At 36.8% G+C, this 27,461-nt stretch overlaps 2 protein-coding genes and 1 long non-coding RNA gene across 3 annotated transcripts in view; 1 reads left to right on the forward strand and 2 right to left on the reverse strand.

Moving 5' to 3' along the window:
* LOC141377726 (uncharacterized) overlaps nucleotides 1-27,461 on the reverse strand; it is a 187,866-nt gene that overhangs the window by 58,933 nt on the left and 101,472 nt on the right. The gene's annotated exons all lie outside the window — the stretch shown is intronic.
* Nucleotides 3,756-6,398, forward strand: c1ql3b (complement component 1, q subcomponent-like 3b). Its single transcript, NM_205701.1, is given in 2 exon segments — nucleotides 3,756-4,603; nucleotides 5,817-6,398. Coding segments are annotated over 2 exon segments (741 nt in total). The 5' UTR covers nucleotides 3,756-4,042; the 3' UTR covers nucleotides 5,997-6,398.
* pter (phosphotriesterase related) lies at nucleotides 12,135-22,447 on the reverse strand. Its single transcript, NM_001045381.2, has 5 exons — nucleotides 22,381-22,447; nucleotides 19,606-20,041; nucleotides 17,121-17,386; nucleotides 14,978-15,118; nucleotides 12,135-12,428 (listed from the first exon to the last, which is right to left on the reverse strand). The coding sequence occupies exons 2-5, from the start codon at nucleotides 20,035-20,037 to the stop codon at nucleotides 12,218-12,220; spliced, it is 1,050 nt and encodes a 349-aa protein (NP_001038846.2). The 5' UTR covers nucleotides 20,038-20,041; nucleotides 22,381-22,447; the 3' UTR covers nucleotides 12,135-12,217.

The following is a 27,461-nucleotide window of genomic DNA, read 5'->3' on the forward strand; positions in this document are numbered from 1 at the left end:
TTACAGATGTCCATGTAAACACAGTCACCTTCTCCCCTGTGTGTGTGTGTGTGTGTGTGTGTGTGTGTGTGTGTGTGTGTGTGTGTGTGTGTGTGTGTGTGTGTGTGTGTGTGTGTGTGTGTGTGTGTGTGTGTTTTTATTCTGAAACTCAGCGCGCGCTCAAATAGACACTCCCACACCATCCCTCTTTTGTTTCTCCGACACTCCCCCCTGAACAGAGATGGACACGCCCACTTTTCTGACTTTTTTCCAAAGTAGAAGTGTGAAAACACCCTGCTGAAACGAGGGGGTTTCATGGCCCTTTAAAGCTTTCTTTAAAATATCCTACTTTGTGTTCAACAGAAGCAAATGACTTGTGATATTGGTGAGCAAACGATGAAAGAATTTTATTTTTGGGCGATCTACCCCTTAAACAGCTGTTTTCTTTTGTAATCTATGCATTTACTGCACACATACCACAGGATAGTAATGAGTTACCGATCATAAAGCTGTCATGTGGTGAAAGTAGTTTGATGTTTTTCTGTGTGTGTTGGAGCACTGCTGTGCGCATGAAAATGGCATGTGACTCATGATTAGCAGCGATGGTCCAATGGCGCTGAGTAAGTCACAGAGAAAGCCAGCTGGAGAGGACAAGGCAGGACACAAGTGCTCATTGACTCAGAGAAGGGTGTGTGCTGTGGTGCATCTGTGTCTGTCTGTGTACATACAGCACAGGAGGTGTGAGAGAAGCAGAGATATTCTTATGCAATTCTGTGATGCCTCATTATAGGAGACGTGGCACGTGAGCATGTTCTGTGCATATTATCATGTACTAAAAAGATTAAAGTTGTTTCACGATTGCCGGTCACCGCCTCTGAATGAGCGAGTTTTGAGTTATATTGATGTTAGTGTCTCAAGTAATGGGCCAAAGGATTGCCATGATATTACAGCCCAAACAGTTGATCCTCCCCCATGCTTCACAGTCTGGGTGAAAACTTCTTTGGGGCTTCTCCACACTGTAACTCTCCTGGATGTGGAAAAGACAGTGAAGGTGGAGAACAATAATGGTCCATCTTCAATGCCCTGAGAGTGAGTAAATGAAGTGTAAATGTGTGTTTTTGGGATCTGGCTACACGTGATCGTTTTTAAGACTGTCTTCGAGAGTCTGTTCATCCCTTTTGGTTTGATGAGATGCTAAGAACGAAATTTTGAGTCATATTGATATTACTGTCTAGGATGACAAGATGTGGAACTTTTTAGGGTGCTCCATCAATCTGGACTGTTGGAATTGATTGCATTTCTCTAGCTGATTTATGGATAGAGAGGAAGCTAGAGCGACGCTCCATGCAGATTCACAGGTTTTGACAGTTCACATGCTTTATGCTTTCACCAAGACTGCATAATTACACTAAGAGATCTTCTCTTGGCTAAATCCCACCTTCATCTCTGAGTAAAGAAAGGTTTCACTCTTGTAATTTCATCAAAATTGTGGTTAACTATTAAAATAAAATGGTATTCAATGTTTAATATGAAGAAATTGATTTAGAAAGATGTGAGATTAGAGGTTGCTAACTGATTGTGTACATTGTTACATCTATTCACAATAATTTAAGTTACAGTTTTTTACAGTTATGTTTAATAGTGGGCGTCAAGGTGGCGCAGTGGGTAGCACGATCACCTCACAGCACGAAGGTCGCTGGTTTGAGCCCTGACAGGATCAGTTGGCATGTTCTCCTCATGTTGGCGTAGGCTTCCTCCGGGTGCTCCGTTTTCCCCCACAGTTCAAGCACATGCACTATTGACCTTATTCTCCGCAGACGAGCGGGCGCTGCCATTTGAATCTTTTTGGCACGAGACTTCCGGTCTCATTCACTTCCATTCATTTTTAGACATTAAAAACTGCTCGTTTAGCGGTTTGATGTTGCAAACTGATATTTCCTTGTTATATTATTCTACTTGGTCTGTATAGTCATGCAAACATTTGTTTGTAGAGCAAGTAGTTTGGCCGTTTTTTGCCGTTTATTATTCCTTGTCATTTCTCGCATAGGCGACTGAAACGGAAGTTCTAAGACAATCGCAAAAACAGGCGCACTTCCGCATTTTAGAATAAGGTCAATAGGTGAATTGAGTAAGCTAAATTGGCCATAGTGTATGTGTGTGAACAAGAGTGTATGGGTGTTTCCCAGTGATGGGTTGCAGCTGAAAGAGGAAAACTATACGCTGTATAATTTGGCGGTTCATTCCTCTGTGGTGACCCCAGATTAATAAAGGGACTAATCCGAAAAGAAATGTTTATTAGTGGAATTTTTGCTGAAAACTACATTACCCATAATGCTCCACAGAAGAAGAAAAACTTAAGCTCCACCCACTCTCATAAAGCACATGTAATGATGTAATCAAGTCAATCTGTTTTTTTTAATACACATTTTCTAATAAACTTTCAATTCAGTTTCTATAGCTGCAACCAACCGCTTTAAATGAATAGTTGCATCTTTTTTCTTTTCTCCAAATTTTAATGTAACTACTGTATGCTTAGCAACCAACAGCTAATAGACTGATTTCACACGGCCGCCATTTTTAAAAGTGAAATCGAGGCTGTGGTGGGAAGAAACCCGGAAGTATCCTTGAGACCTGGCTGTATATCTTATCAGCGAAGAGAAAGTGACAAATATTTATTATTTCACCGCCTTTCAGAAACTGCTGATCTACTGGGATTTTCACGCACAACCATCTCTAGGGTTTACAGAGAATGGTCCGACAAAGAGAAAATATCCATTGAGCGGCAGTTCTGTGGGCACAAATGCCTCGTTGATGCCAGAGGAGAATGGCCAGACTGGTTCCAGGTCATAGAAAGGCAACAGTAACTCAAATAAGCACTCGGTACAACCGAGGTCTGCAGAAGAGCATCTCTGAACACAAGGGACGTAGCAACCTCACTTTTAGAGACAGACCATTTAGAAACAGGTGATGAAGAATGTAAACTTTTGGATTTCATACAGTTGCCATCCCCCCCCCCCCACCCCCCAACTTTTAAAATGCCCACTACGCCCCTGCTGAAAACACAACACGTCCTACCTTGAGGCAGATGAGCTACAGCAGCAGCAGAAGACCACACAACGGGTGCCACTCCTGTCAGATAAGAACAGGCAACTGAGGCTACAATTCACACAGGCTCACTAATATTGGACAATAGGAGATTGGAGAAATGTTCCCTGGTTTGATAAGTCTCCATTTCTGATGTGACATTCGGATGGTCGGGTCAGAGTTTGGCATCAACAACATGAAAGCATGGGTCCATCCTGCCTTGTATCAACAGTTCAGGCTAGTGATGGTGGTGTAATGGTGTGGGGCAAATTTTTGGCACACTTTGGGCCCAATAGTTGAATATATATTTATATATATAAATTACTTTTGGTGGAGGGGAATACACTCACACTTCGTACCAATAAGAAATATGCCTGTTTCGGCATCAAATTTTGTCATTCTTAAAGCCTATAAACTGAATTTGTAACATATAAATATTTAACACATCATTTTCTTTGCATTCAAAGTGAAGAACTCTCTTTTAATACAGTTCCTCATCAATCTCTCACAGCTTTAAAAGAAGCTGACTTTCTTGATGCAGAGCCGATTTGTCTCAGATCAATCTGTCTTCACATCTTTCTGAAGATACAGCTCACGTGCGCCCCCCCCCCCCCTCTCTTTCTCTCTCTCTCACACACACACACACACACACACTTTCTCTCATCTTCACCCTCAGGTGAGAAAGCAGGGATGCGGAGATCTCCCTCACACATTATTTGTTTGTGTTTGCGGTGTTTAACTTTACAGTAAACAAATAAAAACGTGGTTCAGATGACGTTAACGTCAGCTCGGGGAATGCTAGCATCTTCATTGCAAAGTTAACCGACTTCTCTGGGGCTGCAGAGAAGTTTTTTGTTTTCAATCGTTTCTTCTGCGGCAGAGCAAGATTGCGCGTAAATCTGAGCGCGCGGCGCGCCCGGTGCTGTCGAGACTGCGCGTCCGAGCGCGGGTGATCGCCACCGGCGTGCTGGGGGTCATCATGGTGCTGGTGCTGGTGATCCTCATCCCGGTTCTGGTGAGCGCCGCAGGATCCGACCCGCGCTACGAGATGCTGGGCGCCTGCCGCATGGTGTGCGATCCGTACGGGACCACCAAGTCTCCATCGTCGGCGCCGACGGACAACCGCTTAGTTCAGTCTCCACCGACTTTCATCCGCGGTCCGAAAGGAGAGACGGGGCGCTCAGGAAGGATCGGACCGAGAGGTCAGCCGGGTCCGCCAGGTCCTCCAGGTCCCCCAGGGGTCATCGGAGAGCCGGGTCCGCCTGGATTACCCGGACCGCCCGGAGTCACCGGGGTGATCAGCGCAGCGACCTACAGCACCGTCCCCAAAATCGCCTTCTACGCGGGACTCAAAAAGCAGCACGAGGGCTACGAGGTGCTGAAGTTTGACGATGTGGTCACTAACTTGGGCAACCACTATGACCCCTCAAGCGGTAAATTCACCTGCTCCATCCCGGGGATCTACTTTTTCGTGTATCACGTATTAATGAGAGGCGGTGACGGGACCAGCATGTGGGCTGATCTCTGCAAGAATAACCAGGTAGGTCATAAATCCAGCTGGCACAGCCTGCAGGTGACATAACCACTTTACAGATTCACCATACATATAAATTATTTATTCCTTGCTTGTGTGTGTGTGCATTTATAAGTATTTATTTCGCAACAAATGCAACCATATTTATCTGAATAAAATATAAATCATTCTTTCCTATTCTATAAAATGGCTTCTTAATTATTTAATTGTAAAACAAACATTTATTATGTATATATTGTGTTCATGTGCGGTTCTAAAAGCTACACACAGCTGTAAACAACATTTTATTAGAACTGATGGTTACATGAGCTACACTTTAATGTTTGACTGATTTTTTAAATTGATTTTAACTTCATATTCAAATAAATTTAGAATGAAATCTTAATATAAATGCTTATATAACATTTTGTAGGCCTTTATTTATAATATTACAATTGCATTATTTATTATTATTAACATTAATTATGATTAAATTATACCAATAAATTTGATCTGATCAATAGACAATCATATAGGCTAGTTGAAGTCAGAATTATTAGACCCCCTGTTTTTCCCCCAATTTCTGTTTAACAAAGATCATTTTTAAACACATTTCTGATCATAATAGTTTTAATATCTCGTTTCTAATAACTGATCTATTTTATCTTTTCCATGATGAAAGCAAATAATATTTGAAGATACAGCTTAAAGTGACATTCAAAGGCTTAACTAGGTTAATTAAGTTAACTAGGCAGGTAAGGGTAAATATTAGGCAAGTTATTGTATAATTATGGTTTGTTCTATAGACTCTCGAAAAACATATATATATATATAGCTTAAATGGGTTAATAATTTTGTCCTTAAAATGGTGTTTAGAAAATTAAAAACTTCTTTTATTCTAGCTGAAATGAAACAAATAAGACTTTCTCCAGACGAAAAAAATATTATTAGACATACTGTGAACATTTCCTTGCTCTGTTAAACATCATTTGGGAAATATTGGAAAAATAAATAAAAAGGGGGCTAATAATTCTGACTTCAACTGTAACTTATATGGGGACTAAATGAACTAATATATCAGAAATGTTATTTTATAAACTTCCTTTGGTCTTAACTTTAGTCACGCTGAACTTTATTAGTCATGAGCAGATTTAGTCATAACTTGATGTGCATTTGTCTTAAGTTATTATTATTATAAATGCTCAGTATTTCTGTATGATTCATCTTCTTTTCCCCGCAGGTGCGCGCGAGTGCAATAGCGCAGGACGCGGATCAAAACTATGACTATGCCAGCAACAGTGTGATCTTACATCTGGAGCCCGGAGATGAGATCTACATCAAACTAGACGGAGGAAAAGCGCACGGCGGAAACAACAACAAATACAGCACGTTTTCGGGCTTCATGGTTTACGCCGATTAAACAGACTCGCTTTCTGACGTCACGACGCAATGACGCCGCGCAACAGAGAGATGGATCAAGTATACAGTCTCAAAGCACACCCGTCACGCAAATTAGTCTTTAGAAAAATCACTGTGATCTCAAATAAACGTCCTTACAGTGTAAACGCTGGTGATTGTAGTATATTTATTGAAAATGATAATAATTTGACATCTTTCCATTCCATATGTGCCTGACTTACGGTGACACATGGCTGACCTGAAGAGGCTGTTACGAGCACGCGCCATTAGCCCACATGCTAATCATTAACATGAAGAATAATTTCTCACGCCACAAATCTGTACCATTTTATGTCAGTGTTTTCATTTGAAATGTTATCGCTGTCTGGTTTGTGGAGTGCCATTGAATAAACCGTGAAGAAAATATACATCGTTTGATTTTAATGAGTGTGTACATTTGCCTTAAATTTAAAAGCTCTGCATTAGAAAAATACAGAAGTAAACACGTGAGTCCTGTTATTCATTTTCCTTCGGCTTAGTCTCTGATCTTATCAGTGGTCGCCACCGCAGAATGAACCGCCAACTATTCCAGGAATAAGTTTTATGCAGTGAATGCCTTTCCAGCAGCAACCCAATACCGGGAAACATCCATACACTCATTCACACACACACACACACTCATACAGTACGGACAATTTAGTTTAATCAATTCCCCTATAGCGCATGTGTTTAGACTGAGGGAGAAACCCACACCAACACTGGGGGAACATGCAAACTCCACACAAAAATGCCAACTGACTTAGGGCTCGAACCAGCAACCTTTTTGCTGTGAGGCAAACGTGCCAACCAAAATTGGCGTGTATGAGGGTGTGTGTGTGTGTGTGCAGGGTATATGCAGGAGTCCCAAAGGTAATTTCAGTATTAAGACTTTTTAAAGACCTTCTCAGAATATTTTAAGATTTCGTCGCCACTTCAAGTTTTAATCAGTAATAAACCTTTAACTTAATAAACAGTTGTTCATAAACAGTTGTGGTTACATAAATAAATAAAGACCAACCATGCGACAGAACTCAGATAAGCTTGGAAGAAACAAAGCTTGAAGGAATAAATTACGTTGTTTTCAGCGACAGGCTTCAGCCACTGTTTAAACTCGTCTTTCTCCAACCAGAATACGCAAACTTACATTTTCCCATCTGTTTTACTCTGCAGTTTCACTACATATGAGAGCCAAATCACTAGACGCCCCGGCCTGAATCAATCACATGAGCACGCTGTTGTTAATATTAGGAGGAAAGATTTGGAAAAACATGATTGAGACTTTTTAAGGGCCTTGATTTTCTCATAATTGATTTTTCAACTTTTAATACTTTTTTAGACCCCACGAACACCCTGGTATAGGTGTTTCCCAGTACTCGATTGCATCCACGCATAAAACATATGCCGGAATAGTTGGTGGTTCATTCCGCTGTGGCGACCCCTGATAAATTAGGGACTAAGCCGAAGGAAAATGAATGAATGAATTTTGCGATTTTGAGGGAAAGCACTAATTTTTGTAAGCCTGTCATTTTATTGTTTACATCTAGAAATTTATAGAAAAAAAGTCAGAATTGTAAGTTGTGAACTTGTAAAAAAAAAAATTTATTTTGAGGGGGAAAAGTAAGAATTTCTGAAAACCAGTTTTTTGTTTATATTTAGAAATTTTGAGGGAAAAAGTTCCAAACTCTGAGATGTAAAATTATTATTTTTGTGTATATTTTACAATTTACACTGAAGAAAATCAATTTTGAGTTGTAAACCTATAATTTATATTTTAGAATTTTCAGTGGAAAAAGGGCAGAATTATAAGATACAAACTTAGAATTAAAACATAATTTATTTTGGTTAATATTTAGCAATTTTCAGGGAAAAATGTCAGAACGACTTATGAGATATAAACTAAAATACGAGTTTGCATTTTGCAATTTTCATGGGGAAAACAATTGTGCAATATAAATTTGTAAAGAAAATTATAATTTTGAAGGGGAAGTAAGATTTTTCTGTAAATCTTTTAGTTTATATTTTGCAATTTGTATTTAAAAAACAAATGTCAGAATTGCAAATGTGTAATAATTAAACTTAAATTTTGCAATTTTCAGAGGAAAAAAAGGCAGAATTTTGAGATTATTTTGATGGGTTAAGGGTTAGGGTTATTTTTTAAATTTATATTGATATTTTGAGGAAAAGGGATTTAATTGTAAGATATAAACGTATAATTTTCAGTTTATAATTTGTAATTTCCAGGACAAAAAGGCAGAATTGTGAGATGTAAAATTGTAAATATTTAGTTTATATTTTGTGATTTTTTAGGGAAAAAAACGTTTAAATATTTTGTTTAAAATTTGCAATTTCAATGGGGAAAGCACACATGTTGTAAACCTGTAATATTTTAGTTTCTATTTTGAAATTTTCAGGACGAAAAGGCAGAATTGTGAGATGCAAACCAGCAATTATTTAGTTTATATTTTCATTTAAAATGTAAACTTGTTTTTGTTTTGATTAATTTTTGCAATTTTGACGAAGAAAGCACAAGTTTTGTAAACCTGTATTTTTTTGCCTATATTTAAAACCATTTTTTTAAGGGAAAAAAGGAAAACAATTTAGATTATTTTGAGTGGTTAAGTTAAAATATTTGTAAACCTGTAATTATTTTAAAAATTTTATATACAAATTTTGAGGGGTTGAGGGAAAATTATGAGATGTAAAACTGACACTGATGACTTTGTTGTTTTGCGATTTTCGGGGGAGACGCAGAATTATGAAATATAAACTTTTTAGTTTAAATTTTGCAACTTCGATTGGAAAAGCACAAATTTTCTAAACCTGTAATATTGTTGTTTATATTTTGAAAAATTGGGGCAAAAAAGTCAGAACTGTGAAATGCAAACTTGTAATTTTCTTATTTTGCAATTTTCAGGTCAAAAAGGCAGAATTGTGAGATTTAAACTTGATAGTTTGTAATAATTGATACTATTAATAGTTTTATGATGAATAAAGTGTGATTGAGACAGTTCATAACTAGAAATTGTTAGACATAACCATGAACTTGAGGAAAAATTATCATACATCATATAAAACTTTCTATTCCACTGCCGAAAGATTCTTCATACACTAAATAAACGCAACTGTAAAAATAGGAATCTTCACCTACTGCATATGCAAATATTTAAAAGGGACCTATTATGCAAAAATCACTTTTATAAGCTTTTTACACAGTTGTGTGTCAGCAGTGCCTAAATATAACCAGCTTCTAATGGTAAAAATGTATAAATTGTATTTGTTATAATCAGACTTGATGAAGAACTTTAACATTCTCCCGTCGTATATGTCATCAGAGAGGGAAATTAGAGACATTCCCTCCCTCATTAGCATAGGACAGCAGTGCTGTTTTAGAATCTGCCACTATGCTGACACACAGGCATTTGCAGCTCCGCCCTCTTTTAAAAAGAGGACATCTCATTTGAATTTAAAGCGACAGTCGCCAAAACCCCACAAAAATAGTATCAAAGTCTAAATGGGTCAGTTTCAGAGTTATTAAACATTATTTGTGTGGTATTTTGAGCTGAAACTTTAAAATATTTCAAACCTCAACAAATATTTGTTAGAAAGGTCACCAACAATCAAATGAAGAGTTTAAAAATCGGATTTTTTTCTCAAAAATGATCCTTTTCTCATGCAACTCTGTGTGTGTGTGTGTTCACTTTTATAGCAAAGAATAAGCTATATTTTGTTTGCCTTCAAAGTGAAATAATTGAACATATCCATAAAAGCCTGATTAAAAATAGCATATTATAGAAGAAAATATCACAGCACTTAGAGATGTTTGCAACTGAACTCTTCAAACGCAAGTTTAATTTGAAAACGAAAGGAAAATAGGATGTTTTTTATACTATTGACAGCTCACAGCATGTGTTTTTCAGTTTTTTGAACACGATCCTGCTGTTACGGAGGACCAGCGCGACTGACAGAGTCATTATTTTACCTGAGGAGTCACTGTGAGCACCAGCTGCTCCACATCTCTCCGTCCTCCACAATGACCTGTCATATAGCGCGTGTCTTACAAATATTACATGCGCAGGGAAACATAAGGCCTGACAAACCCAACAGATTCACTTTTGGAACATCATCACACTAATCCCCCTCAGCACTAATAGTCAGTAAGTGCACATGAAATCCAAAATCACAATGTTGATTTTGTTAGCTTACAATGCTAGTTTTGTGGTGAACAGTTCATCTGTGCATGTCATCAAGGACAAAAATAGTTTGCCCTTGTAATCTTTAATTGAAATCTGAACATCCTGTTTGTTTTCAGTTAAGTTCTCAGATTACGTCTTACTGAAGTATTGGGTGTGGCTAACATACTTAACTACGCCCCTCCAACTGTAAGTCAACAAACAGAAATGGTGAGAAGGAGGAGTCTGTTAGACTGTAATAACTCCCCCAAACACTTTTCCCCATCTTTCTGAATGAAATGCCTATTTTACTACATCCAATCAGCTCACAGCAGAAACAAACAAGCCACACCCACTGTTTTCTTATCTTATATTCAGTTTTTCTATAGAATCTGCATCATTAAATAAAAAACGGTCAGCTTCTGGTTCATGTGGACTACAGTAATAGGACTTTGCATGATATACAGTAGGGTATATGCAGAGCTAGTGCTGTTCCCATGCTGATACACTTCCGATGACCTGTTATTGTGAACTTTTTTCTACGGTTTTTCTACGGTTCCTTATACAGCATCGATGTTGTAATGTCATTAAAATACAATCAGTTAAATAAACTTTAGCATTTTTTTGGTTGCTCAAGCGTAAAACGAGACAAAAAGCTGTTTACTCGCACGCGCCCGTCAGAATCGGCAGGCTAACGCAGAAGCTCCATTGAATATACTGGGGTAAAATAAATGCTCATATTATAAAGATTTAGCAGGGGAAATGTAATTTAATGCAGTGCTTCTTGTACAATCTGAGACCCACTTCATATCGGATATCACTCAGCTAGTGGAGATCGCTGATTTTTAAAGAAAACAGACCTTGAACTCACCGGATTTTGCATTGGCATTCATTTCGCCGGAAGCGCTTAACCCAGGTTACTGGCAAATTAAAAGTCCTATTAGCATGCTTCGGCATATACCCCATTGAAGTCAGAATTATTAACCCCCCTTTGAATTTTATTAATTTAATATTTCACAAATTATGTTTAATGTTAAAAATTTAATGTTTAAAAGTTATGTTTTTATGTTAAACTCCCTTGCTTAACTTGTTTCAAATGTAAAATAGGCCTATTTAACATCGAGTGATACTTTAACTCTGCGAGTTTACTTAATTAAAAATGTTGTTTTATCTTTGTCCATAAAATAAAATGATGCAGTAAAGTTTCAATGATCTATGCTAAGCTAAAAGAGCTACCGCCAGACCTAGAGATCGGCTTTATGGATTCAAAAAGGGTAAAGCTCACTTGTTTACCTTGTTTAAAATGAGCCTTTTAAAAGTCAAGTGTTACTTTAACAGACATCCCAAGTCTCCCGGGAGTTGCGGGAGTATCCCTCAAATGCATAGACACTCCCAGATGCCCGCAAATGAATGATAATCTCCCGGAAATCGCGCGCTTTCTGCCCAGTCCTTGAATACGTTGCACAGCCCTCTCTACACCGCATCCCTCGTAGCGCTTCAGGTACGTTGTGCGCAACTCACCCCACCACTCTTTAAGTAATGTTATGTTGCGTCGCACACGCAACTCCCACCGCTCTTTGGGTACGTCTCGCGCGCACACGCCCCCCTACCCAGATACGTCGCTCACTCAACACACCCCAACCCCCTGCTCTTCATACACCCACTATCCCGCTACCTCCCGCAAATCAACTCTGTATCCCCCGGAAATGACTTTTCCCAACTTGGGATGTCTGCTTTAATTGCTCAAATTTGAGTTAATTAATTTATTAAAACATTCAAATGAATTAAAAACATTGTTTTATGCTCATTCATCCAATAAAAGGATGCAGTTTAGTTACAAGCACCTAGTTTTTATGACTCAGGGACTCGATATTTGATTTGAACAATCCAGTTACTGTTAAAGCGACAGCTCTGCCATTTTACAGCGTCAACATTCACTAATATAAGAATTTTCGCACCAAAATCAAGTAGACAACAATAAAAAAAAGGTGATTTTTCTTTTTTTGGTATGTTATTGATCATGAAAGCAGCTGGTTTATTTGAACGTCAGCCAGCGTTTGGGATTCTCTATCAGTATCTTGTCCACCTGGTTCTGAGTGATGCCTCGGGACAGCATTTTGGGAACTATGTTCTTGAGGATGTGGGAGAAGCCATGGCCGCCGTACTTGGTGAGTCGGTGTTTGGTGTGGATGTCGTGGGCAATGAGGATTCGGTCTTCATAACCTTCCTGGATCAGGAATTTCAAGCTGGTGAAACAAAACCAAATGACTCTCCGACATTACAAAATGGATCTCACTACATTTTTGCAACCAATCAAATTTGCAGAAAACAATCATGTACTGATTACTAGAAAGAGAAATTGAGGCAGATGTTTATGAGGTGTCTAATGAATTACATATAATCTGGATTATGATGTCAGAATATGACGTCTTCATCTGATTAGTTCTGATTAGTATCTAACCAACCTTCTGTCTCTATACAATCCAACCCGCTCTTTAATGCGGTGTTCACACCAGACGCAGTACGCGCGGATAAATCATGCTATTCGTGCGTAAATAGACAAGTGAACATTTTGAGTTTACTCGCTTCATTTGTGCGTCAAATTCACTGAGCAATAGCAAGGACTGTAGCTTCGTTGCTAAATGGCTACCATTGATTTAATTAAGAGAATAACTGTGTTTATGTGCTTTGGGAAGGCTGAAAAACAGCGTGGATTCATTTGGAGCCGTGTCTGAGTCCGCTAGATCCTTTCAGAGGTGCACCCAGCTCTGGAGTTCATAAACTCCTGCAGATACCATTATCCCTGGATGATGAAGGCTTTCAGCGATGCTTCCAACTGAGCTGAGCCCAGTTTGATTAACTGTTGTCTGGTGTCGGCAGGAGGATTTCCCCCAGGCGCTACGTCATAAGCACAACACCCTACAGGAGAAAGCTCCTGATTGGTGAGCGTGGGCGCGAATGTCTGCTGTAGTTAAGATTTTCGAACTTGAGAGATTCGCACAAAACGCTCGTCAATCACGCAAAATGCCCTTAAATATAAATTTTAGGTCTGCTTCAGTGAACTTGAACAAGTATATTAAAATCCATTAATTTCGCCTAGTTCAGTGGTTCTCAAACTTTTTTTCATCAAGTACCACCACAGAAAAAAATTGTCTCTCCAAGTACCAACAAAAATGAGCAGTATTGAAATACAGTGGCGTAGTAGGCCCGGTAAAGCAGCTACAACTCTGCATAGATAAAAAAAAAACATGGCAGATTACTTCAGAAATATAGGCTATATGTCAAATATGGCATATTATTAGCATCATTTTTGATAAATTTTGAATGTGTGTAGCATGTACATGACATATTTCATTCCTCCGCGTACCACTAAAGCCTGCGTATCACTAGTGGTATACGTACCACAGTTTGAGAACCACTGCCCTAGTTGTATTAGTATTTTTTTCAAAGTCTGCTTTAAATGCTTTAAAAATATATTAAATCTCTGTAGACTAGAAATATATGTACGGTATATCATTTTTTTTTAATGTGGGCAATACATTATAGATTAATTTTATTTAACAAATATTACATTGATCTTATTTTTTTAATTCAACTATGGGGTGCGGCTATAGGGGGCCTACAAGACATTGTGCCCAGGGGCCTCTGAATTATTAATCCGGGCCTGGTGATGGAAAATTCAGATTTTTCAGCGGATGTTTTGAACATTATGTAGTCAGCAATAGTGATTTCAGTCAGTTAAAACATCACCATGATCTGAAAAAAATGTCTTACAGTAAAGTTTTACTAACTGTAAACCCAACTGAATCATGCTTCACTCATTTAAATTTCATTACGATTGTCTGTTATGAAATAAACTTACGTTTTTCACCAGATGCTCTCATTTAAGCCCTCGGTTCACCCGCGCTGCAGTTGTTCCAAGTTCAGTTCAGTCATACAGCAGGCTGTATCGTTTGTGTTTGGTTCACTGAATCACGCATGCGCAGTATTATCGGTTTACCGCCCCTCAATGTAACGTTACTGTTCTAATAACTGAATGAGAGTGTATATTGGATAATTTAGAGTCAGATGGGGGGTATTAGGCTTGTTATTAAGTAAGAATTGGGTGGATAAGTTCTTACTGGAGATGGGAATCATTTCAAATAATTCAGTTCGATTTGGTGAACTTGTTCAACCGGTTCACTTAGAAGATCCGGTTACAAAGATTCGTTCGCGATCGTGTTACAGAAATAAAACCCATTATTGGGCACAAATGTGTTAAGGTAATAGTTTTAAGTCTCTGTATTTAATGCTGTCACCGTGCTGCTGTCATGTCCACGCGTTTTTGTCGCGGGAGCAACAGAGAGGATGACTCTAGGAGAACCGGCACGATCTGGCCAATGGCAGCAGGAGACTCTGAGGTGCGAAAGGATCAAACACAAACACCTGCAGCGCGGATTATATTTACTACTAAAAGGCTTACAGTAAGATTATTTATTAAATACATTTACATAACGAAAACGAAGGAGGTTTTTGCTATAATTCCAGTTAGTTTCAGTTAGTTTTTTTATGTACACAATACAGTTTCAGTTAGTTCTAGTTGTTGAAAAAACTCTCGTTTTTATTTTTATTTCAGTTAACGACAATTATTTTACATTTTAGTTTTTGTTTTTTCGATAACTATAATAACCTTGGTTTGACACCCCTGCTTTAAGATATTATATTACTGTTTATGCATGTCTGATTACAATTCGTAAGTAATTCACCCATCTCTAGTAATGGCTGCTGTGTTTTTCTGATCACAGAAACTACTCACCTCTGGACCCTCTGGCTGTCGCTGGGCATGTCCACATTACGGTTGAACTGGTAATTGAGAACCTCCGTGCCAAAAAGATCATATTCCAGGTAGCTTCCCATTCTCGCAAACTCCAGCAGCTCTCCGTGATCATATATGCTTCTGTAAGGCACACAAGTGACAAAATAGAGGTTATTCAAGTAGATCAAAAGCCCAGAAATAGCTCTCAAATGTCAGATTGTTCTGAAGTCAATGCACTTTTGAATGGGATTTTAATTAAATTAAAATAGTGTAGACATAAAATACATTCTGCTTTTTAGTTTGTACTTGTTTTGGGACTACAGAGGGCAGAAATTGCACCTGATACTAAAATGCATTTCTTGTCGGTTCGACCGTAAATGGATGGGATTAAATACAGGCACAAACGGTAGAAATTGTCATGACTTGTCCACTTTCAGACAACTTTCACAAGCAGTCGGAAAAGCGTCCAAAAGAACGATGTGGTCAAATGAGTTAAAAAGACAAGATCTTTGTAGAATGTGTTATACGAAAAGCAAGGTAATCATGTTAAACCTGTTAATACCAGGTACAACCAAGCAATGAGTCTTGGTTGACTTTTTGTGAAGACACGTTAATACCAGGTTGAAACAGAGATAATAAACGTCATCGAATGGCAAACAGGTAAACTTACATGAAAGCTTTAGCGAAGGTTCTACCAGGAAGACTGAGATGTCACGTCATTCATAATAATTATCTCGTCAGCCTATAACAACCAAGCAAGCCATGTATATAAGCTCATCTAAACAATCTGTTTCGCTGTATTCAGGTGACGTTGCGGAAGTTTCCCTCCATCCTCCCCATCACCACCACCACCAGGTTGGCCTCGTCTCCACTCAGGGGGTTGGCTTCGCCTTGCCTTCATCTTCAGGCAGGATCTGCCAGCTCATCCAGAGTTCTGCACTATAGACGGGGCTTGCGCCAAAGAACTTTATGAAAGGACCGTAACGAACTCTCAGTTATGCAAACAATTCACAATAAATGTTCAAACGTTTATGTGCCTCCTAGAGTCTTTCTGGTAGATCTTACCGGTTACTAGGGATGTCCCAATCTGGGTTTTTTTGCCCTCGAGTCCGAGTCATTTAAATTTGAGTATGTACCGATAGGATAAACTTTTTATTCGATAAGAAAAGATGCGCATAAACTGCAATGGAAACACTTTTACCGCACAAACTCCAGCATGCGCATTAAAAAAGGTCATGTGATTTTGTTAAAAGAGATCATGTGATGTTTAAAATGTGTGTGAATGGATAAAACGTTTGGCTGAGCACATTATAAAACATCTGAAATGTTGTTTTGGTCATTATAAAACGCCTTACCATTTCAGTGTTAATGTTATTATATTATTAATGACCTCCAGAATCAAGAGCGCCTGTGCTCCGCGTCTGACACCTTCAAACGCCACCGTGCGCTCACTGCTTGTCAGGATTGTCTTCTGAGGCGCATTCATTTAGAAAAGATTGATGCAGCTTCTCCTACTGCAGCAAATGCAGTTTTTACTGTTGATATTTGGCGCCAGTTAATCAGGAAGTGACGATTTTGTTCGCTTTGACTCGTTGGATGGAAACGATGCTTCATTCGCACAACTTTTAAGCGATAATCCAGTTTTGCGCATAAAGTTTATTCGCATTTTTGGATGGAAACATAGCTGGTGTTGTATTGTCGTCTTTCAGGTTGTATTTCAGCTTTAAAGCGCTTTTTAAATAAATACAAAACAAAGCAGCTGCTTGCCATCGCGACAGCAATAAGATCCATTGACAGCTGATCTCTTTCACTCTAAAATGGCGGAATCCAGGGGTGTTGCTGGGCGCTGCTGTTGCAATGGAACGTTCTATTTAGTGTCGCCTCTTGGTCATTCCAAGCTCTTTGACACAATTCATAAATATGCAAATTCAATTCGCAAGTTCAAAACACGATTCGTAAACACACAAATCCAAATCGTAAATTCAAAACACAATTCATAATATACACAAATCCAATTCATTTGGCGAAAATATTGATGATATTTACTAGTGAAATCACAAATTGTGTGTTTTATTTATGAATTGTGTTTTAATATTTGTTAAAGTATTATTTTTGAGACCGATCTGGCTCCATATTTTCTCACCTGTCCAGATGAGACATGACCGTTTTCGAGATGTCTCCTCCTGCCTCCTGCAGAATGCGGATGACCTCCACCGGCGCCTTATTGTCCCGACCGGGGTGGATGATGACGGGACAGCCGAGCCGAGTCTGAGCATGAGCAGTGGCTTGCAAGACCTTCTTCTCACTCTCTGTGATTGGCCAACTTGTGCCGATCTCTCCGATCACACCACAGCGGATGTCAGTGCCGTCTGCTCCATGAAGCACCTCACTCACAATGACATCGGTGAGCTGGAGGGGCGGAAGAGATAGAAATTAGAGTCTAGAAGGGATACAGATGCAGATACGTCAATATAGCATCATTTTTGTGACACTGTACAGCAATTATTACTGTTTTTACATTACTTTAAGGTTTGGGTTTATGGGTAGACCCTAATAAAATACAATTTATTGAGTAATTTAATAAATAAGAATAATACTGGGCATAATTGCTGTTTCTACATTACTGTGAGAGTTGGATTTAGGGGTATAAGTTACAAACATACAATTGTATGAGTAATCTAATAAATAATATGAAATAATACTCAATATAATTATTGTTTTTACATTACTTTGAGGCTTGTGTTTAGGGTTGAGGTAGGTGTAGACGTTAAAAAATTCTATTTAATACGTAATTTAATAAATAATATGAATAATATTAGGTATAACTACTGTTTTACATTGCTGTGAGGCTTGGGTTTAGGGGTAGATGTTACTAAAATACAATTTACTGGATAATTTAATAAATAATATTAGGTATAATTACTGTTTTTACATTACAGTGAGGCTTGGGTTTAGGGGTAGACGCTAATAAAATACAATTTAATGGATAATTTAATAAATAATATGAATAATACTCTTTATTAATTACTGTTTTTACATTACTGTGAAGCTTGTGTTTAAGGTTGGGGTAGGCGTAGATGTTAAACAATCCAATTTAATGAGTAATTTATCAAATAATATGAATAATATTGGGTATAATTACTGTTTTTACATTACTGTGAGGCTTGGGTTCAGGGTTGAGGTAGGCGTAGACGTTAAACAATCCAATATAATAAGTAATTTAATAAATAATATGAATAATATTAGGTATAATTACTGTTTTTACATTACTGTGAGGCTTGGGTTTAGGGGTAGATGCTAATAAAATACAATTTATGGGTAACTTGATAAATAGTATTGGTTTTTACATTATTGATGGTTGGGTTTAAGGTTTGGGTGGAGGTAGACGTTAATAAAATACAAATATATATATATATATATATATACACACACACACAGTTGAAGTCAGAATAATTAGCCCCCTTCGATTTTTTTTCTTCTTTTTTAAGTATTTTTCTAATGATGTTTAACAGAGCAAGGACATTTTCACAGTATGTCTGATAATATTTTTTCTTCTGGATAAAGTCTTATTTGTTTTGATTTTTGGCTAGAATAAAAGCAGTTTTAAATTTTTTATGAACCATTTTAGGGACAAAATTGTTAGCTCCTTTAAGTTATATTTTTTCTCGATAATCTACAGAAGAAACCACTGTTATACAATAACTTGCCAAATTACCTAACCTGCCTAGTTAACCTAATTACCCTAGTTAAGCCTTTAAATGTCACTTTAAGCTGTATAGAAGTGTCTTGAAAAATATCTAGTCAAATATTATTTACTATCATCATGGCAAAGATAAAATAAATCTTCTTCTTAGAGATAAATTAAAATATATTAAAACTAATATGTTTAGAAATGTGCTGAAAATAAATCTTCTCTCCGTTAAACAGAAGTTGGGAACAAAAATAAACAAGGGGGCTCATAATTCTGACTTCAACTATATATATATATATATATATATATATATATATATATATATATATATATATATCTTAACTAGGTTAACTAGGCAGGTTAGGCAAGTTATTGTATAATGATGGTTTGTTCTGAAGACTATCGAAAAAATTTATAACTTAAAGGGGATAATAATTTTGTCCTTAAAATGGGTTTTAAAAATTTAAAAACTGCTTTTATTCCAGCCAAAATAAAACAAATAAGACTTTCTCCAGAAGAAAAAAAAATATCAGACATACTGTGAAAATCTCCTTGGTCTGTTAAACATCATTTGGGAAATATTTAAAAAGAAAAAAATTAAGGGGGGGCTAATAATTCTGACTTCAACTGTATATACTGTATATATCACTGTTCATTTGAAACTAGATTACATAAATTTATATTGTCACAAATATGAGCCAATGGGGCAAAAACAGGTACCAACATAATGAAATGGTAATAAATTTCTGTATTTGTGAGTTTTTAAAAAAAATAATAATTCAATTTGCTGAAACCCAGAGGAAGCTGTGACCGAATGAAGACAAAATAAAAAGAGTCACCCCAGAGTGGATGAAAACATCCCCAACAGCACAGCAGGGTTAACCCATTCCACTCTTTTGAATATCAAAAACCAACGAACAGTGACAAAAGCACAAACCTTCTCAACTGTCATCTTTCTGGTCTCCTCAGAATGAGTAACGTCCACATAATAACCGGCTCCTGCGATCACGTGCACGCCGGTCTCCTTAGCCAGCTGCTTCAGAGCAGGCAGATTTCGGTTGATGCCCGTGGTGGTGTTCTCCACGATGGTTCCTCCTCCTGCTTTCCGGTAGCACAGCAGTTCCTCCTTCACGGCCTCCAGCTCCTGATTCAGCAGCAGGTTTTCGTGGTGACTGTATGGGTTCTGCTGCAGCCAGTGGAGGTGCTTCATTTCGATGGGCGCCAGGGAAAGACCCTCATCTCCGGGCGCTGGAGGAACGTGGGAGCACTCAAAGGACATGGTCAGGTGCTCGTGGGTCATGGTGCGACCCAGTTGATCGGGCTCTATTTGACCCAGCACCGTCTGCACTTTACCTCTCAGCTCAGACATGATCCTGTGTAATCAAAGGTTATTCTCATTAATGGAAAGTTTTAACTTCTGTGGGGGAAATAAGTATTGAACACCTCATGTTTTTTCCTGGGAATAATATTTCTAAAGGAGCTGTTGACATGGAATTGAACCAGATTTTGGTAAAAACCCAAACAATCCAAAAATTTTAGACATGGCAACCTATGTTTACATATTGTGCAAAGATGAAGACTTATATTTATATAAAGAAATCTGTGCAAACAGGTTTACAGTGATCACCAATATGGTTGGGTTTCATATTTATGTAAAAGACCACTATAGATGTATCAGAAGATATATAGATTTGCATTATCATGTACTGTAGGTAATTATTTATTTTAATTAATTTTTTTATTTTATATATAATATATTATATATATATTTATATATATAAAAAATAATTATTATATTAAATATATATATATATATATATATATATATATATATATATATATATATATATATATATATATATATATAAATTTTAATATAATAACTATTTCATTCTTTTTATTTATTATTATGATTATTATTATTATTATTTTCCATTTAGCTATATTTGTATCTATTCCTGTTGTAATTGTATTTTAATTTTTATTTGTTTGCTAATTCATTTTGGTGGCAATGTTTAAAAATGGGAAGGAAAAGTACAACCTTCAATGTACAAAATGTTTTGTTAAAGCTTGAGAAAATAATCACAAATGAACGATAAAAAAAACTATATATAAAAATAAACGGGGAAAAATAGTGCAATATTGAAATTACTGAGGAAGAGTGGAAAATAATTTTTAAAACACAGGGGAAATCAACATCCTCATCAGTCTGGAGGGAATTTGGTTGGAAAAATATTTGTTTTTTCGTCACCTCTGAGCAGAAGAGATACTTAAACAATAAGGAAACAGTCAGCTGGAGAATATGTGGCTCAAATGAAGCCAACATTCACATATTTTCTGGAAATTTTTACAAATCCAGGCATTTTAGCAAGAAATTCATAAATGTTTAGATAATATATTCCATATTTCCATTTCTTCACTGTAAAATGGAATTGCTTAGCCATTATGTAACTTATATTAACATTAGACAAATACTACTTATTTATTTATTAATTTATTTATCGATTTTTATTTTATTTATTTTAATTTAACTTAACTTTTAATTTATTTTATAATTTTAAATTTATTTATTCATTTATTTTAAATTCATTTATTTAAATTTTATATTTAGATTTTATTTATTTTTTATTTATTTATCTTAACTTTATTTAATTTTATTTATTTTTAATTTATTTACATTTAAATAATTTATTTATTTTCATTTATTAAAACTTATATTCATTTATTTAAAATTTGTTTATTTATTGTAATTTATTTTATTTAAAATTAATTTATAATTTTTTATAATTTTTTATGTATTAATTTATTTACATTTTGTTTAAATAATAAAAAATGTATTGACATTTAATTTTAAGTGTACAATTATTACTTTAAATGCCAAAATTTGCCCCAAAATCTAGAACGAGACTCTAAAATCCCACTGAGACAGGACAATCTGACAAGAAATAAGCCAATAAAACTATCAAAAAGCTATAAAACAGTACATAAATAACAGTAAGTTGACTTTCTGTAAATTAAATCTCACAGTTCTGTTTGTAAAAATGCTAATTCTGGTTTTAAATGCTTATAATAATACTCACATTAATAATTACATTCTTTAGAAGTGTTCAACTCGTTTAAATATCAGTGTTTTGCGGGTAATGAATAGCTTGGCTTCTGCAAATGACTCATCTAGACTGTCTAATAAGAAGTAGACATGTATTGTCGCTTGCTGGTTTGGACTTTGACTGCTTGTAAAACACGGACTGCATCAAAGTATAGTCTTTGGTTGCATTCGGTAAACCGTGTCAAATACGAAATACTTGAGGAATGTTTAAATCACTTGCATAGCATGCACATTAATGTCCGTATTTACTTGCACATGCAGTCGAGATAAACATCCTATTATTAGTACTGCTGTTTGATTACATTTAAAGTAGCTACACACGCTGCAAAAACAAATCTGATGCAATCTTGTCGTCACTCAACACTGCATGCAAATGATATTCTAGACAAATGCATACATAATAATAGTCGAAATAGTCATTAATAATAAACAATAACGGAGAGGGAGAGAAGTAACGTTAAGCAAGTGCAACTTCTAGGTGTAGTTACAAGTTCTCGCGGTTATAAGTACGTGTCGCGAGATACGTAATATTACATCTCTAACTAGTTCTAAACACAGTTGAAGTGCTCCAAACGAAAAGTTAAATACAACTAATGGAGTCAGTACCTCTGGTTTGAAGATGCGGAGCCTATTCTTCAACACTGAAGCAGTGCTTAATGTACACCACGCCCCTTTCTGGTGACGTTTGTTTGTGAGGTGAACTTTAACCCTTCTGTGGAAAATAAACTAAATCCTCACTCGGCCGAGCGCCATAAAGCCTGTTATTACAAAACACATAATTTCAGTATCAGTATCTTTTCACACATAATTTCAGTATCTGGATGCAGCCTTTATGATGCAAGCTGAGACTGCATCACTCAGCGATGCAATGTCAGACACAATGCACTCAAATGGACCTAGTGACGTCACTGTGACGGGTAGGGTTAGGGTGGGGTTAGGTGAGCCCATTAAAAAGCATTGGATGCAGCCCAGATTGCACTGCGCCAGGTCTGCAGCCAGACCCCTCTCCATAATTTGGACATTATTGACCATAATAAATTATTTAAACTATTTATTTATATATTTTTAGCTAAACGCCTACTAATAATTGTTGTGAATGCAGATTTATCTTTTTTTCCAATTGTAAACTTTATTCTAATATATTTTAATTGTTAATTTCAGCCTTTTAAAAACCAAAAAATGCCAAAAGTAGTAGTTAATTAATGCATTAGCTAATGTTAACCAATCAAGCACGTTTTTGTGGTATTTCGTTGAATTTATCGACTCGATCATGTTATATTATGTTAAATATCATACCATAGGCTCCAAAATGTAAAGTTTTGCATATACACTGAGGTTGGACAATGAAACTGAAACACATTGTTTTAGACCCTGCTGAAAAATCCAGCTTAAACCAGCCTAGGCAGAGTTTGGGTGCATATTTAATTGCCAAATATGAAATTTAATGGTAAAGTTGGTCTCCAAAATTTGGAGAATTTGATGTCTCCCTATTCAAAGAATTGCACTTGCATGCTGAGAGGCATTTAAAAGATGGCCACTGAGTGAAAAGACTTGTCTTAAAGGGCCTATTTACAACCTAATGAAAACAGAGGCCAGATGTGTTTGTGTGTTGTGATATATCTCAAATCTCAAAGTTTTAGTTTTGTTATGTTGTATCCCAAATCTTCTTCACACATTGGGAAAAGTCATTTGTATGCACCAATGTGCACACCAATACACAACGCTCGATCTAACCATTGATCCTGGATTTTAAAGTGGCACGTTGAGCTGAGCAAGTGTGATGTAAGTGATGGTGACAGATCCCGCAGAGTACTCTGACCAGACACTCGTGGACAGAATTAGTCCCGAGAGAGAACGAGGAACACTATTAACTATCAGCCCACTGCAAATTGGCGAAACAGCTGTGAGCGTCTCGTGTCACTACTAATAAATCCCCTTATATATACAGTTGAAGAGTTGTTAACCCTCCTGAATTATTAGACCCCCTATCTAAATTTATCCCAATTTCTATTTAACGGATAGAAGATTTTCTCAACACATTTCTAATCATAATAGTTTTAATAACTCATTTCCGATAACTGATTTCTTTTATCTTTGCCATGATGACAGCACATAATACTTGACTTGAAATTTTTTTAAGACACTAGTATTCAGCTTAAAGTGACATTTAAAGGCTTTAATTAGGCAAGTTTGGGTAATTAGGCAAATTATTGTATAAAGGTGGTTTGCTGTGGACAATTGAAAAAAATCTTTTGTTTAAGGGGGCTAATAATTTTGATCTTAACAAATATTTTAAAATAAAAAATTGCTTTTATTCAAGCCTAAAGTAAACAAATAAGACTTTCTCCAGAGGAAAAAAATATAGGAAATACTGTAAAAAAAATTCCTTGCTTTGTTAAACATCACTTAAAAAAAAAAAAAAAAAAAAATATAAAATCATATATATATATATATATATATATATATATATATATATATATATATATATATATATATATATATATAAAATATACTAATTCTAGTTTATATATATATATATATATATATATATATATATATATATATATATATATATATATATATACATATACATAATTTTCTTTTTATAATATTTTATTTATTTATCTTATTATTTTATTTTTTTATATTATTTTATCTCATTTATATCACATTAACATCTGAAATCTGACTTCTGGTTTCAACTGTATATAAAAAAAATACCATGATATCCTACAACTGATGCATGAGCACACCTTGCTTTGCATCTTATAAACACAACCAAGCCTTTAAAATACACTGTGGACCACCCCTTTAAAAACATGCTAAAGAAAAAAAAACAAGAGTCCTAATAAATCTGACTTTTACTGTAACTCCATACAATATAAGATGATGATAATTGAGCAAGTGAACGATTTTCTTCTTTCTTAAGTGTTTCCTGCATCTCTCAGCGCTCTTGTTCAACTCAAATCCACACGCGGATGAAAGAGTCGTCTCTCTGAAGCCTGTTCATATGTTCTGACCAGCGTCTGCGTCTCACCTGAGCGAGGAGGAAGTTTTATCTTGTCGCATCTGTGGAGATGTCAGGCAGAAGATTATTCAAAGCTGACACGCTGCTGCAGCCTCGGGTGTGAATTAGTTCAGCATAATCTCTCTATTCTGCCTGATAGACTTGTAACCCATCACAGTTTATGCAAATCGGAGATTCTCTGGCACAAGACTGGGAGATTCATATCAGCGTGTGCTCCACATAACACATCTGAAGTGTTGCGAGAGGACTTCAGTTTACGCTGCGCCAAAAATGGTGCAATAATAGCTGCAAACAGTGATTTCTTGTACATTTGTGAAAGAAGCAGGCCAGACGAAATATCATTTGCACTTTCATTTACTTGACCAGCATAGAGGATATACAGTTGAAGTCTGTATTCGCCCTCATGTGATTTTTTTTCCCAATATTTTCCAAATGATGTTTAACAGAGCAAGAAAATATTATCTTATTGAGAAAGTCTTTTTTTTATTTTGGCTAGAATAAAAGCAATTTTTAATTAAAAAAAATACATTTTAAGGTCAATATTATTAGCCCCCTTAAGCAATTTGAAGGCAATGACTGTAAAAAATATGGACGACGCGACAGCCCCTTTTCCCATTGAACGCCTTGAGGGCAAAACGCCTGCTTGATGGGCACAAACTGTCGCAAAAGACTGCTGAAATTGGAGCCTTGACATGCGCAGAAGGACTGTCTGATGGAGCCAGAGGAGGAGCCGCGAAAATGAGCGGAGTCGAGCTTCCAACCAAACGCTTTATGTAAAATCAACCACGCCCCCCGAACTTCTCAGCATGCGTTTGCTGTCATATCAACACAAATGGATGTAATAACGTTAACAAATATGAGGGTTTTATATATTCAATCGCGCCAGCTCCGGGCCGCAGCGCATAACCTACTCGCGGCGTCGCGGGCTGATTCCGGCTCGCATGCGGCAGCGCCGGCTCGCTCGGCCGCCGCATCTGGCTCGATTGACTCGGGCTGGAATCGGGCGGTGAGTCCAGGCATCCGGAGAAGGTCCAGCAGAGGTAGTCAGTCTGAGCTCTGAGGGGTAAGTCTCCGGCAGGCGAGAATCTAGCCGGAACTGGCCCGAGTGTATTTTGCTATCTGGGTGGTTAGGCGTGTATCAGCAAACTAATAAAGCCCGAAAAAAGCCCTGACCTTAGCGAATAAACAGTGTTCCACCAGGATCATGTATGTCAGAAACTGTAGTTTACTGCTGAACTCATTTTGTCATAGTAAAATAACACAGAAATCCAATAATAACACTTCAGTCTCCTGCCGAAGCTCAGACGCGCTGCTTTGAGAAACTGTCAATCACAGCTGTCAATCACGATGACACGCCCAGCATTAAATTACTGCTAAAAACAAACTGTTTACAAAAATGAAGATCTGCACCTATTTCAGCACAATAACCAGTGCCTTAATCGACCAGAACCATCTTTCGGGACATTTTATTGCAAGTGTAATAATTTTTTTTATTTGGGCTCAAGTCTCCTTCATTAACACGGAGGAGGCGGGCTTTATGACTTGTACTGCAGCCAGCCCCCAGGGGGCGATCTAACGGCCGAGACCTTCACTCTAACGCAGGCTTGCGGCACACTTGTTTGAAGGCCTGTGACTGCTGTTAGTGTTTCCCCAAAGGTTTTCAGACTGTTTAACTGTAGGGAACTTGTAAAATGATCAAATTTCCTTCAAAAAAGCTAACTTAATCTATTTGTGTTGGACAAAATGAACAAATTGTGTGGAGCCTTGCATTTTATTTACAGTGCGCACACAGTTCTGTCCAAACATCTTCTAACAGTTGATTTTGCATTATAGGTGCCATTAAACGGCTAATCTGTAGGTCTTACGCTAAACATGCTGAGTAATTCTAACCCAATCATAGGTAAAATATGAACAAAAACAACTACTGGGTTTTTCTTTCTTTAATTCAATCTTTTTTTTCATGATGCTAATGGTCTAATCCAATTCAATTACCTATGCTAAGCTAAGCTAAAAGTGCAGACCCGGAGATCGGCTGAATGGATTCAAAACTGGTAAAACTCACCTGTTTAACTCTAGAGGACTTGAAATGAGTTTCCCTTAACCTGAGTGTGTTTGAAGCTCTTAGGCTTCCAATTCAATTCAATTCAACTGTTTATTGTCATGTGCACAGTAAGGAAACACGTTTCCCTGTACAATGAGATTCTTACTTTGCCGTCCACAGTGAAGTCATACACATAACATACACATCATACACAACATACACATAAATACACATATATACACAGAAGTGCCTGAAGATTGATTGTAAAATGTAAGTATATAAATATCTATGAAAATAAACAATATGTAAACCTGATTTGAGTAATGAAACAGATGTAAACAGTGTACAGTGTTTTTTTTTGTGCTTATTATGCAAAAAAGTGCCTAGTGCAATTGGATTATGTGCAAAAAAAAGAATAAAAAATAAAATAGTGCAAAATGGGATGGAGTATGTAGTGTTGTACTGAGCAGAAAAAGAGACTGTTATGTGCGTTGGTTATCTGTTTAGAAGTCTGATGGCTGATGGGAAGAAAGAGTTCTTGAGTCTGGCAGTCCTGCATCTCACACTCCTATACCTCCGCCCTGAGGGTAGGAGTGTGAATAATCCGTGTTGTGGATG

This window comes from Danio rerio, chromosome 2 (assembly GCF_049306965.1).
Source record: "Danio rerio strain Tuebingen ecotype United States chromosome 2, GRCz12tu, whole genome shotgun sequence".
Taxonomy (NCBI): Eukaryota; Metazoa; Chordata; class Actinopteri; order Cypriniformes; family Danionidae; genus Danio; species Danio rerio.

Bases quoted from the DNA above. Each gene is read 5' to 3' on its own strand.
- pter (NM_001045381.2), bottom strand. From the start codon at position 20,037: ATGTCTGAGCTGAGAGGTAAAGTGCAGACGGTGCTGGGTCAAATAGAG. The intron at 17,387-19,605 runs GTTTGTGCTTTT...CCGCCCCTCCAG, and splicing joins GAAAGATGACAGTTGAGAAG to CTCACCGATGTCATTGTGAG. The intron at 12,429-14,977 runs GTGAGTAGTTTC...TTGTTTCACCAG, and splicing joins GACAGCCAGAGGGTCCAGAG to CTTGAAATTCCTGATCCAGG.